Genomic DNA, 13,372 nt, shown 5'->3' with positions numbered 1-13,372 from the left:
ATTGGGAATACAGTGTGGGATTGCATTTTAAAGGAGACTCAGGGGTGACCTCATCACTCTCTGCAGCTCCTGAAAGGTGGCTTTGCCCAGGTGGGGCTGGGCTCTTTCTCCAGGCAGCACTGGCAGAACCAGAGGACACAGCCTCAAGCTGCACCAAGGGAAATACAGGTTGGATATTAGGAATAAGTTTTTTTACAGAAAGGTGATAAAGTTCTGGGATGGCTGCCCAGGGAGGTGGTGGAGTCCCCATCCCTGGGTGTGTTTAAAACAGACTGGATGCCAGGGTTCAGTTGAGGTGTTGGGGCTGGGTTGGACTCGATGATCTTGAAGGTCTCTTCCAACCCAGAGATTCTGTGAATTCTGTGATGCTCTGATCCTGTGGCTGGTGAGGCTGTCTCCTGCCCACAGAGCTGGGACAGCCCCTCTCTGAGAGGTGTAGAGGGGACATGGGGGCAGGAAAGTTTCTGTGATAGATAAGGGAAGATAAACAACCTTGAGAAGCTGATCCTACACATTCAGACTCCTTTGGCTGCACGGGCTGGGAAACAAGGACTTTTACACTCTCGGGGTCATCCTGACACACAGAGACACCGCAGACACCGAGATGCCAGCACCACTTCACATCACCCCTGCTGGTCCCAGCCCTGTGCTGGACTGCCCAGCAGGGTGTCCCCTGCACTAGAGATGCTCCTTTCTCAGCTGCTCTCCACTCCTGCATGGTCAGAGAACCGCAGAAACACAGAGTATCCTGCTCTGGGAGGGATCCACGAGGATCACCGAGTTCCAGTGAACTTCACCTTTGAGGTCAGGTTGGCACACGCAGCACAGCTCCCCTGAATGCTCATCCAGGCTCCCATTCTGGAGGTTCCAGTGGCAGGTATAGGCAGGGGGTGACGCCTGATCACGGCTGCTTTCACTCCAAGCAGGTATTTTAAAGACAAGTGCATCATTAGTGAATTCCCTAGGGTTTCAACCCATCCAAATTTGAGCATATTGGCTGTTGACTATTGCTCAACAACACTGCTAGTTTCACAGAGAAGCTATTCCTTCTTCCACAAGACATCACCCTTAGGGGTTGCTTTCCTTTTTTCCCCTGATTTCATCCAATTACTTAGCTGTGTGCTCTTCAGAAGCCCCATAAATAATTCTCCTCCCTCTGCTGTGTTTACCAGCGTGTCTCATGAAATCCGGTAAGATATGATTGATTGCAATCATTATTTCCTAGTGCTGCTATGAAAACCTCTGTCAGTTCAGTGATTGCCTGGAAAGCATGGCTGCCACTCAGGAAAACTGTCAAAACCTTGTCATACTTTAACAAACTCCAATTAATCTATCAGTTGGGTTTACTTGTATTTTCTGTCCCATCATTGCTGATTATCAGGGGAAATTAGAATATTTTTCCTTTCTAATTAGCAGCTTGGTGGCTTTGTTTTTTCCAAAAAAGTGGTTTTCAGCACTGTTTAATTTTTCAGAACTGTTGTACTGGGTTTTTGTGCTGTTAAAGTGGGTTTGGGTTTATCCTGGCTGCCTGCAGTGCTGTGGGTAAAGTCTCCTTTGGGGATCTTCATCACTGGCTTTAGGGAGAAGCCTGAGCTCCTGGCCAGGATCTTCTCCATCCTCTGGATCCCCATGCCTGGCTCAGGCAGCTGAGCAGCCCTGGGTGGGAGTCTGAGTCTCTGTTTCAGGTTAACAAATTAATCCTGGCTCTTGCATTTTTAAAAGAGTCGCTTCAGCACTTTTCCTCCTTTCTTCTGGTTTTAATGAGACACACTTTCCAAGAGATGTAATAATCATTGCCAAAAATGTCAAGTCGTTGTTAGCTTCCTTAAGCTGCTGGAAAAACAACAACAACAACAAAGACCAGGAACAGAAAGAGAGAGGTGTTGATGCGGAAGAGCTTCGACTTCATCTCCAAGTGCCAGGGGAAGGCTGGGGGAGATGTGTCCTGCCACAGCTCTGCTTTCTGGCAGGCTGCCCCAAAAGATAATGCAGGGAAAGCTGGGATTTTTTTTTTTTTTTTTTTACTATTTTTACTTCGTATTTGGGATTTTTTTTTAAATTTCTTTATTTGAGAAGGAATATCTCGGCTCACTGTTGACAGCAAAGCTCAGAGCTCTGCTCTCAAAGCATCCTGCAATGGCTCGAAACCAGCTGGGGATTAGATGTCGCAGTGACAGGAGGGGAGATCTCAGGGAAATTCAGGGAAGCCACTGGGAATGTCAGGGGCCAGGCTGGTGGTGGGTGCAGAGCTGGAGCTGTGGCTCTCTGGGATCCACAGGGAATGGATTTGTACCCCGATGGGAATATCCTCGTCCCTCATTAGTGATTTGGGAGCAGAGCTGTCTTGTCAGCTGTGCTTCTGTGCTGAAGCCTTGCAGCAGGTGTCCTTGCCTGGACTGCCAGGAAATCTCCATCTCCATTGCCTTCCCAGGCACAACCTTTGTGTATTCCCAGCAAACCATTGCAACCTCACCCCCCAAAACAAGCTGGGATCCAAATCCCCAGGCCAGGATGGACTCCATGGGAACCTGGGGGTGGTGGTTTCAGCCTTTCTGGCCAGCTGTAGGGGTTGGGTCAGGTCTTTTTCCTGACCTCCAGTCTCACCCACTGCAGCACAGGAGCAGCCAAGAGGGATTGGTAATCATTGTCTCACACGAAAACTGAATTTAAGGTCTAAGCTCTGACCTGCTGGTCATGCTGGGATGTCAGAGCAGAAGCAAATTCTGAGTATAAATCCCCATTGGGGGGATGGTCAGTCCTGGGATGGACAGAGGGTGCTGGGGGCTGCAACCCATGAACACAGCCCAGCTGTGGGAGGGATGTCACTGGAATGGGCTCAGTCTGTGGACAAACAAATAAAGTGGATTTTCTGATTTAAGCCCACGTCAGAGCTGTTGTGTTTCCCTTGGCTGTGCCTTTTCCTGTTTTGCTCAGCTGTGTTTGGGGCAGCCCTTGTCAAAACAGAGCTCCAGGTTCCAAGGTTCCACTTTTTTACCCCCCTATAGCATCTTTTAATTGCAGGCTCATTAGTGCTGCTGCTGTTCAGAGGGACAGGCTGTGACTTTGGTGTCACCCAGGGGACAGGGTGACCTTCCTGGTGGGTTGGGCACAGATGGCTCCTGCATTCCCAAACCCACCCAGGAAGGTTCGGGGCAGCACAGGACCTTGGGCACCCACTGATTGAAGCAGAAGTCACTGACTTCTTGCCATGGAACTGAGGGAATGTCTGGGGAAGAGCCCAGTTTCAATCTCCATGAATGGTGGTTTGTCCTCTTTCTCTGAGGAATTGCTTTGGCTCTCAATGTTTCTTCTGTTTTGTTAGATAGCGTCAGGAAAAGTAATGTGCTGCTGATAATCTCAGCCAAGCGTGGAAGGCAGCCTTTGGCGAGGTCTGGCTGGCCCAGTGTCAGCTTTTGGAGGGGTTAAGGGTTGGCTCATTACCCCGTGTTTGTGTGCTGTGCCACAGTGATCCGATGTTATCCCAGTGCCCACCGGGCTGAGAACCTGCCAGAGGGGCTGGAGCCTCCAGTTCAGCTGCAGTGCCAATGCTGCCTTCCCTGGGAAGCAGCCTTCCCAGCCCCTGGGAGCTCTGGCTGAAGAGTGGGTGAATTCCTGGGGAGTGGGGATGGAACCGGGGCTGCAGCTCTGCAGCAGCAGGAGCTGTCACAGTGCCCCTGATCCCACCACGGCCACACCCCGCTCTCATCTGAGCACCCAAACACCCACACCGAGGCCTCCGTGCTATTTCACGTCTTCAGTCAGCTCCTGTGGCGAGGAGAAGCCCGTGCCAGGCCTGTCCCTGGCACACAATGCCATTGGGATGCCTGATCCATCCCACCGCCCTGGCTGTGCCGGGATAGGGAATCCCAAACTCCCTCTGGCTTTGCAAGACTGGTTGTGCATCTCTTTGGAGGTGCATGAGGTGTCCCTAAGTCCTGATGGCCACCCAGGACATCCAGCAGCTGCTCGCCTTCCCAGTGCTGCCCCCCTGGCTCCTGCTGCTCCCTGAATTAAATATGTGCTGCCTTTTGGAAAGCACATGAGAGTGGAACGGCAGAGATAAGCTAAACGGGAGAGGTTCAGGGGATTATGCACTGATTAAGTTATTACCAATGTGAAATGAGCCGAGCTGAGATGAAACAGGAGCTTTATTTTCTGTTCCCTGGCTCCAGGCTCACTGCCTGTCACTAGATGGCAAATCAAGCTGGGAGCCAGGAGCTCCTGGATCCCCCTGTGCTTTCCATGTGGCAGCAGGTCAGTGCCATGCAAACCCATAGGAAACAGTGTTAAACAGGGCTGGGAATTGGGGCCTTCCATGCTGGGGGGGTTTCTGAGATGCAGCACTTGAGCTATATCCAGTGCTGGGTCACCCACCCCCATTGCATGGGGGGTGCATGCATTCCAGACATGCATGGTTGCCATGTCTGGAACCTGCCCATTGCAGATTTGGGCAGAAAATGTCTTCTTTTCTGTAACAGGAAACTCCAGTGCTGCTGGGAGGATGTGTTGGGGGAGCACCACCCCTTTGATTAGTGTCCCGTGTTTTTCCTTAAGCATCCTCTGCAGGCTGCTGCCAAAGGCAGGATGTTGGGCTAGGTGGAGGGTGAAAAGGAGAAGTGCCAAAGGAAAGGCTGTTAGCTTGGTGCTTGGGAATAAAGTCAGCTTGCCATAGGCCCTTGGGACAGGCTGGATCAGGTGCATAAGTCAGGAGTACATGCCTGGTGAGGGGGCGGGATCCAGGCTGAGATAACCACTGGCTATCCTGAGCTGGAGGAGCCCAGCTGGATTTGGGCAGGGATTTACCCTGCTTGGGCCCCTGATGGGGCTGTGGGGCAGAGCCAGGGCGGGGACATGGGGACAGCAGGGCACCGAGATGGTCCATGCACCACTGAGCCCACCCGTGGGCGTGGGGAGCACAGGACCAGGGGCTGGAGCAGGGGGCAGGGGGCCCGTGGGTGGGACGGTCAGTGCCAGGCGTGGCCGTGTCTCAGCTCTCTCTGTGTGCTGCAGTGATGGGCGCGCTGGAGTCCCGAGGGGTGCTGCGCAGGATGAGCGACATGCTGGAGATGCTGATGAAGAGGATGGACATCCTGGCCAGGCTGGAGAACAGCACTGACTTCCACAAAGGGGATGAAGCACGATTCCCTCTGGACAGGTCAGTCAGACCCTGTGGAGCAGCGCTGGGCGTGGGGGCTTTGCAGGAGCAGAACACCCCAATGTGCTGAGCTGCTCTGAGGGTGGTGGGACCCAATGGGACATGGGGCTTGGGGAGATCTTTTACAGTCTCATTTGCCATGTCTGGAACCTTTTCTTTTGGAATTTCTGAAGTGACTGTGATTCTTAGGATTAGTGGTCACACTCCCAAGCTTGTCAGAGTTCAAGAAGCATTTGCAGTACGTTCTCAGGCACACTGTGTGATTTTTGGGGCTGTCCTGTGCAGGGCCAGGAGCTGGACTCAGTGATCCTTGTGGGTGTTGTCTAACTTGGGATATTCTATGATTCCATGATTTGCTGAAGCAGCTGTCCCAGCTGCAGGTGTGGCAGTGTCTGCACTGCTGTGCTGTGGTGCAGCTGGAGGTGAGACTTGCTGAGCAGTACCTGGTGTCTGGGATGTGCTCCCTGAGCTCAGGACACTTGCTCTGTGCCTGTACTCCTCCTGTAGTAGCTGTGGAGCTGGTGATTGTTCGAAATCCAGGGCTGATGTGCTCAGCCTTGGAGCTGAGCAAGGTTTAAAATGTGCAGAAGGGCTTAAAATGATGCCCTGGCTCCCTGTGATGCACATCTCAGCTGGCAGTGTGAGAGATGCCATCAGCCTCCCTGTTGTGGCACACTGATTTGCTAAAGAGACATTTCCCTGTGCTCTGGGAGCCTTTAAACATTCATTGATACTAATTTGAGTGTCAGTGCACAAATGGTAACTGGTGGTGGGGGAACAGAGATGAAAAACCACAGCGGCAGCACTTGGGACAAATTCGGCAGTGTGGAAAACATGCCAGTGTGGATTTTGCTCAGGTGGAGCCTCGGGTGACACAGGAGAGGTGAATGGCAGGGATGTGACATGCAGGGGTCACCCCTGCCCTGTTCTGTGCTGACAGTACAGGAGCTGTGCTGCATCCTGCTGGATCCCTCATAACATTCCCACCTCCACCTCCTGCCGTCGCTGTGCTTTTCCCTGCTCCCATCAGCATTTCCATCCCTCTCCCTCGCTTTCCTCACGAGCCTCTTTTGTGCCTATAACAGAAAACAGAGCCAGTGAGCCTGTAATTAAAGGCTGAGCTCTGCCACAGTACCTGCACACCTGAGTTGGAGCTGCACGGGCAGCCATGGAAAGTGTGGTTCTGCCTTTTATGTAGCATCATTTCCAACAAGAGAAAATATAATTTGCCTCAGCCATGGTAGGTGCTGGGATTTTGTTGTTCGGAGGCTGGCTGGTACCCAAGCGAATGAGATCACCAATAATCCCAGAGAGGAGTGGACAGGACTATTACAGCCAGCCATTGGAAGGTGCTTGCTCACATTGAACGATTTTCTTGGCCAGTCTTGTGTTAAAAGAACCAGCAATTTCTGGTGATGGTTGTTTCTCTACACCAGCAGCCAAGAGAGAAACTTAAAAGCATTTCTGTGGGCTGGCAGCAATGGCTGCAGATGGGGATTTGGTGTTTCAGATCTGCTGCAGGAGTGATGGCTCTGGGGCCATCACCTGGAGAGAGGATGGGAGCTGATGGACCCACATCAAAAGAGCCTCAGGTTTTGTGTGTGTGCTCAGATGGGCCTGAGTGGTTGAGATCACAGATGTCTTAATTCGCAGGAACAGAAGGCCAGGGGCAATGAGTTTATCACCTTTTGCTCCTTATAAGTCACCCCGAAAGAGAAATCAATTCTCTTCACCTGATTCTGCATCCAAACCCATCTGTCTCCTCTCCTTGAAGATCCCGTTCTGGTCAGGGGGCAAAGCGTCTCCAGGTGGAGCAGCCACCACGGGGGAGTTCCTTGTGGGTGGGATTTTGCTGTGGCAGTCCCTAATGAAGCACTGGCAGCATTTGCCAACATTGGGAAGCATTTCCTGAGTGCTCCCTTCCTTCCCTGCAGCCCTGGGTCTGGCAGAGGGCTGTGCCAGAGGAGATGTGATGTGTTGGAGGTGTTACAGCTGTTCTGGGTCTCAGCAGGTTTGAGTGGCTCCACTGCTCCTGCCACACGTGCTGCCTCATCCAGGGTGACCTTTCTTGGCTTGTCCTGGTCCCTGTTGCCCTTTGAGGGGTGCGTGAGGCAGCTGGAAAGGTTCAGAGCCGTCCTGCTCTGAGCAGAGCCTGGCTCTGTGCTGGTCCCACAGGTCTGGATGCTCTCTGGAGCTGAGCAGAGCATCCCAGGGGGAATCCAAAAGCAGCTGGTGTGAAACCCTGTGGAGTCTGGGTGCTGAGGTCCCTGTCCCTTTGAGGGTAACCAGCTGCAGTCCTGGGGACCCCTGTGCTGAGGTGGGATTGGGCACCTCCAGCTGCACCTGGACCCAGCAATTGCTGGACTTGGATCAGCCCCATGGAGACACCCGGGTGCTGTTCCTTGTTAGGATCCTGGGATTGTCTCCTTCCCTCCCTGTCTCTGTCTCTTTGATCACCAGTGACTGAGCTGAGGCTGTCAGGGGAAGATAATACAATTAAAGGGTGGTAATTTCAAAGGGATTTTAGTCTTCAAAGCATCTCCCTGCTTGGCAAGGCTGCTGCCTTCATCTCCTTCTCACTCGGCACAGCTGCCAGCGTGGGCTTTGTGGTTCCAGTTGCCCAAAAGTGGATTAGTTCTTGTTTTTACAAAGTGCTCTCCTGCTTAAGGCTGGATCTCCAATGGAATCAGGAGGGCTGGGTTTTGCAGAGCTCCAGCTGAGAGGAAGGAGGTGAAGGCTTTGCTGAGCTTTATGGAATAATGTGTTATCGGTGCCGGGATGCCCGATGTGCGGGAAGAATGATGTCTGAACTCCAATGATTTCAGAAGGCTAATTAATTATTTTATTAAACTATATTATACTATAACTATATTACACTATATTACACTAGCAAGAACTATCACTCACTAGAAAACCCATGACTCTCTGCTGAGAGTCCCAACACAGCTGTTGGATCCAATTGGTCCTTGAATCCAAACAGCCATCACCAGAATCCAATCAAGCAATCACCTTGGGTAAACAATCTCCAGACCACATTCCACATGGGCACAAACACAGGCACAGATAAGAATTGTTTTCTCTTTTTCTTTCTATGCTTCTCCAGGAAAAAAACCCTGAGAGAGAGAATTTTGTCTCTCTGTTCAGAGAATGTGAATGCCACAACCTGTGAGCACTGTACCACTCCAGCAGAGGCTTGGGGTGGCTTTACCCCTTGGAAAGTACAAAGAAAATCTGTGTATGCAGGGTGGCATTAATGGCCTGCCTTGGAAAGCCTCCCAAGCTGCAAAAATCCTTTTTTTTTTTTTTCCAGGCTGCAAAATCTTTCTTGCTCCACTGGGGCTGTCTCATTGAATACTCCACAGGTGCCTCCATTTCCAGCCCACCAGCCCCTTGCAATGCTTTGGATAAAACTCTTGGAAAACCCAAATGTCCCACTCCAATTTTCTTCCCCTTAGAAGAGCTGCCCAAAGGTTCTGTGGGATGTCACACAGGCTGCACCTGTGAACCCCAGGGGTTGCTGGATCCCTTCTCCAGCCCTGCCTGGGCTCCCTGCATCCTGCCCACACCCTGCCCGTGCTGGGAAGGGAAGGATGGGTTCCCTAATGAGGGCGAGCAGGCTGCCAGTCAGCTGCAGGAAAATCAATACTGCTGTTAATTGAATGCAACCCTCGTAAATCATCAGAGGGGAAGGAAATTAGGAGTACTTATGGAAGCCTCCTGGAGAGCTGTTTACTGGGCAAGGGAAATATTAGTTTGCAGGAGAAGTGTCGATCTCTTGCTGAAAAGTGCTTAGGAGGGAGGGGAGGAGGGGGTGTGAAGTGGCTGACCCAAGCTGGCACTGTAACCCAGCAGTGCTGGGGCTTGGAGAAGCCCTTTTCCAGGAGCTGGGCTGCCCCTGCCCACCTCATCCCCCAGGGACGTGGCAGAGGGGGAGGCTGGGGACTGCAGCACTGGCATTCCTGGTCATCCCTCTCCCCACATGGTGGTTAGCCTGGAAAGGATGTTATTTGCTAACTCCTGATTAATCTTCAAGCTTAATTACTGCCAAGGCTCAGTTAATTTCCACACACTTTAAGTATTTGTTCTTGTAATCATTACATGACTCCATATTCCCCCAGTAATTAAAAGTCTCGCAATATGACACTAAATGGATGATGTTCCTGCATCCTGCCAGCCTAGCTCTATTAATTCCTGAATTGCTGCTGGTGGAGAGCTGGCTGCAGTGAAATCCCTGCCAATGCTGTGGTCTCCTGCTGCCCAGGTGAGCCTGGAGCAGTCCAGGACCCCTCTGAGCATTGTGTCCCCATCTCCTGAGGGGCTCAGTGGGGGCAAAGCTGTTCAGAGCAGCCCAGGAGAGCTAAGACCCGTCCTGTGGTCCAGCCTGGCTTTGCTGGGTGTTGGTCCTGCTGAGCTGAGCTCTGGGGGTTACAAGGCCAATGAATATCAACTGCACAGCTGAGCCTCCTGAGCCACTGCTGCCTCTCATGCTACACCTCCTGTGTTGGGATTGTCCCTGTCAGGGGATTGGGACGCAAATTTTATACAGAGCATCAGCCACCCAGTAACCCCCCTCGGTCTGTGTTCTGCCCTCTCCCACATTGGCAGGACATCCCTGGTTTCTGGATTTTTGGATACAAGCCATCTCAGAGAGGATGTGGAGATACAGACCAGGGCATGGATCTCCCAGAAATGTTTTTCTTCCAGCATGGATGAGTTTTACCAGCATTCTCTTATGTTAGTGGAGCAAAGCTTTTAATTTCTCCATCTTCTTGGGCATTTAAATGACCAAGCAGGGGTGCATCAGGAGACAGGAGCCTTCCTCCCCAGCACTCACCTTCCTCACAGGTCCCACAGCCCATTCGATCCTGGCAGAAGTGATGAGTTGTTTCTTGCCAGCTCCTGAGGATGTCTCCAACCTGGCCCTGGATGATTTCAGTGTTACTTGGAGGGATGGGCACACTGTAGGGACTCACTGCTGGTCTGGAGTCTTCTTGGACATTTAAATTATTTTTTTCTTGTTATTCAGCACTCGGATGAGGACTTTTCCCCACATCCCTGGGACCCCTCAGCTTTCCAGCCACTGAGTTGGTGACTTCAGAGTTGGGTGACTTGGAGTGTTTTCCATTGGAGGGGGTTGGGGATGAAGGGACAGATGGGTGGATGGAAAGAGCAGCCTGAGCCCTCAGGGTGACCTGCTGGAGATGCCCTTGGGGCTCATTTCTCCTGGAGATGTCCCAGCTGTTTGCACCTCACAAGCTGCAGCAGGAACCAAGAGGATGGGGAAGATCCTTTTCCCCTGGCATTCCCTTTCCCTTCCCTGTGGGATTTCAGCTCCCTGTCCTGGAGACTGAGGCTGCTGTGGGGTTGGATGTGATCTGTGTCCCCAGAGCAGTGAAACAGCAGCCCCAGCCCCGCTGCTTTCTGCTCTGCTTTGGGTCTTTGGGCAAAAAACTTAAAAAAATATCTAAAGAGGCAAATGGCAGCACAGACACTGGATGTCAGCAAGTGGAAATCCTTGGGTAAACTGCTCTGTGCAAATGCTGAATTTGTTGATGTATTATCTTCAGAACATCTGCTTTTCTCCATCTGTATTGGTCTTCCCAAAGCCATGGCTTTCACAAGTTAATAGCAAGAAATATCGGATGAGCAAGCAAATATGTTTAGGGCTTGTATTATGAAGACAACACACAAAGAGAAAGAGATTCATCTTTTCATAATGCCACTTTTATAAAAGGCAATAAAAATACAGTGGCTTGTAAAGGGATAAACAGGCTGAATCCGAGCTGGTGCTGCGGAGTTGGGGACAAGAGCAAAGTGAAGGGAACCAAATTAATGCATAAAAAAGTGACAGAAAACCCAACCTCCGGCTATATTCTATGGCAAATGATCTGTCAGTGGGGAAAGATACATCTTAATAGCAGTTTTTGAAAGGACATGAATGCTGTATACAGAGCATTATAAGGCACAGTGTGATCTGAATCTTAATCAACAGGGGGAAATATAAATCTGAAAATAATAAAGACGAAATCTATCTTGATGGTTAGGAGTAAAATACTGTATTTGCTGTAGTAAACGGTTTTAAGGTCCCAGGGAAAAAATTGTTCAAGGAAAGCTGTGGTAATTTAGTGTAGTTTCAATACCTGGCACAGTGCCAGCACATTTTGGTGGCATTTAGCGTGTCGCTATGGAAAAATTTAAAAAGCAGGAAGGGAAAAAGCACAAAGCTGCTCCCTGGGCAGTGGCGATGCTGGAAGAAGGGAGATTCTTTTTCTGCTGGGCTGGCAAGGGCTGTGCTGGCATCCTGGCTTGCATACAACCACGTGGAGGGGTATTCCTGCTCTGCTGAGCTGTTGTTGAGCAGAACACACCACTTACCTTGTCCTTCCTGGTGTCTCCAGTTACTAATAACACAGCATCGAACTCCTACGAGGCACACAGAACCTTTTCATACCTTTAAATGCCTTATTTTCTTGTCCCCTGCCTGGGTGACATATCGCTGTGCTGATAGTTGATGTAACTTATGCTTAACCTGCTTGTCACCTCCTTAATGCCTTACACGAAATTTGCTGCTCCCGTGATGGCCTTGTTACCCAGCAGATACAAACACTGGCACCCGTCACTGCTCTCAGCTGGGAGCGTGGCACTTCTCCCCAGGTGTGAAATCCCTCGCTCAGAAAAACCTCATGAGGGTTGGAGGCATCCAGTTTGACATGCAAGGGTGAGGAGCATGGGAGATCTGAGCCTGGTTCTGTTTTGAAGGAACATTTCTATCTTTCTCCTTCTCCTTTTGATGCCTCAGGTTTTGGCTTTTATATTTTTCAGATTCTGAGCTGCTTTGGTGTGTGGGTCTGAGCTTCATATGAGGGGAAAGTGAGCTCTCTGCACAGAGCAGGGAGACAAAACAATTCCTTCTCCAGCTGGGGACCAAGGACAAGTGATCCAAATCTCAGGCCCAAGAGCACAAACAACGTGGGCTGGAGAGAGAAAAACAAGCAGGATGGGACTGCATGGGCCAAAGCTGGAATGGGACAATGAACTCCAGTGTGCCAATGGAGCAGAGCTGATCACAGTGAGAGCCCCCGGGAGCGCTCGTGCATTTTGGGACCATTTGGGTTCATCTTGGGTGCAGCCCTGGCTGGGCTCTGGTGCTGCCCAAGGTGGATCCATGGAGGAGATCCTTTTAATAAATCCCTGCTTTATTCTTTAGCTGCATCTAGCCTCTGTTCTAGGTCAGCCTTCACAAGGCATGACTTTCATATGTTCCAGGAGTCATGGTGGACATTTTTAGTGTCCCTTTCCAGTAATCCTCTGTGTTTTGGGGAAAGCCATGTGGTGCTCATGCGATGCATGGCTTGTTTGGAGGACTGGAGTGTGATGCTCAGAAATACATTTTGTGTCTAAGGGCTTTAAGGTGAAATCTTTGTATTTGGGGAGCAGCTGTAGCTTCACAAGAGCTGGGCAAGCTGGCACAGAGCCTGGGCCAGCTCCACCAGCCAGCACTGTGGCTGCCTGGCAGGACAAGGCTGAGCTGGAAGAAAGCCATTTATTTAGGATAACAATCCTGATTTTTGTTTGAGCATTTTTGTGGCTGCCCAGTGCTCAGCCCTGGCTGAGCTAAAGTCTGGAGGTCATCAGTGAGGAGGTGGGGGCTGAGGTTGCTGTTGATTTTTAAGGCTCACCTTGTTCCTTGGGTGTTTGGAAGCAAGTGAGGATTGGGATAGCTTCTGGGAAGAGGCAGAAGCCGGACTGTGAACTAATCTAAGTTCTCTGAAGGGTGAGAGCACTGCTGCCGTGGCTTTGGTCATCCTCTCTCCTTGCCATGAGTGATGGAGAAACCTGGGGAGCATCTTCTCTAAGCCCAGATCCTTTTCCTGTTGCAAACAGGAGTTTGGGCTCACTGGCTCTAAATTCACTGCATCCATGTGATGTTTCCTCCTAAACTGCCCATCCCAGGTGTTTACTGAGTGCCTCTGCATCATCTGTAAGGTCTGAGGTTGCTTGCTGGTGGAAAAAGAGTTGCAGAAATGGGGGTTTGCGGGCTTTCAGACCAGGACAATTTTATCTCCTTGGAGCAGAGCTTTCTCAGGTTATTTTTGTGCCCATGTTTTCCCAGGGCCTCACGAGCAGCCTCCCTGCTGCAGCAGTTACAGCAGGATACCTGGGGTTTATTCTCTGCAAAGGTTGGAAGTGACTTGGGGGCAATGGTGTCCTCTGCAT

At 51.0% G+C, this 13,372-nt stretch overlaps 1 protein-coding gene across 2 annotated transcripts in view; it reads left to right on the top strand.

Moving 5' to 3' along the window:
* Positions 1–13,372, top strand: part of MGAT5B (alpha-1,6-mannosylglycoprotein 6-beta-N-acetylglucosaminyltransferase B) — a 68,035-nt gene that overhangs the window by 20,583 nt on the left and 34,080 nt on the right. For both annotated transcript variants that reach the window (XM_068209441.1, XM_068209440.1), the window contains exon 3: positions 5,011–5,155. In XM_068209441.1, coding sequence (XP_068065542.1) covers positions 5,011–5,155 — 145 coding nt within the window. The remainder of the gene's footprint in view (positions 1–5,010; positions 5,156–13,372) is intronic.

The sequence above is a fragment of the Anomalospiza imberbis genome, chromosome 19, assembly GCF_031753505.1.
Source record: "Anomalospiza imberbis isolate Cuckoo-Finch-1a 21T00152 chromosome 19, ASM3175350v1, whole genome shotgun sequence".
NCBI classification, from domain to species: Eukaryota; Metazoa; Chordata; class Aves; order Passeriformes; family Viduidae; genus Anomalospiza; species Anomalospiza imberbis.
This window is presented reverse-complemented; position numbering and strand designations above follow the sequence as displayed.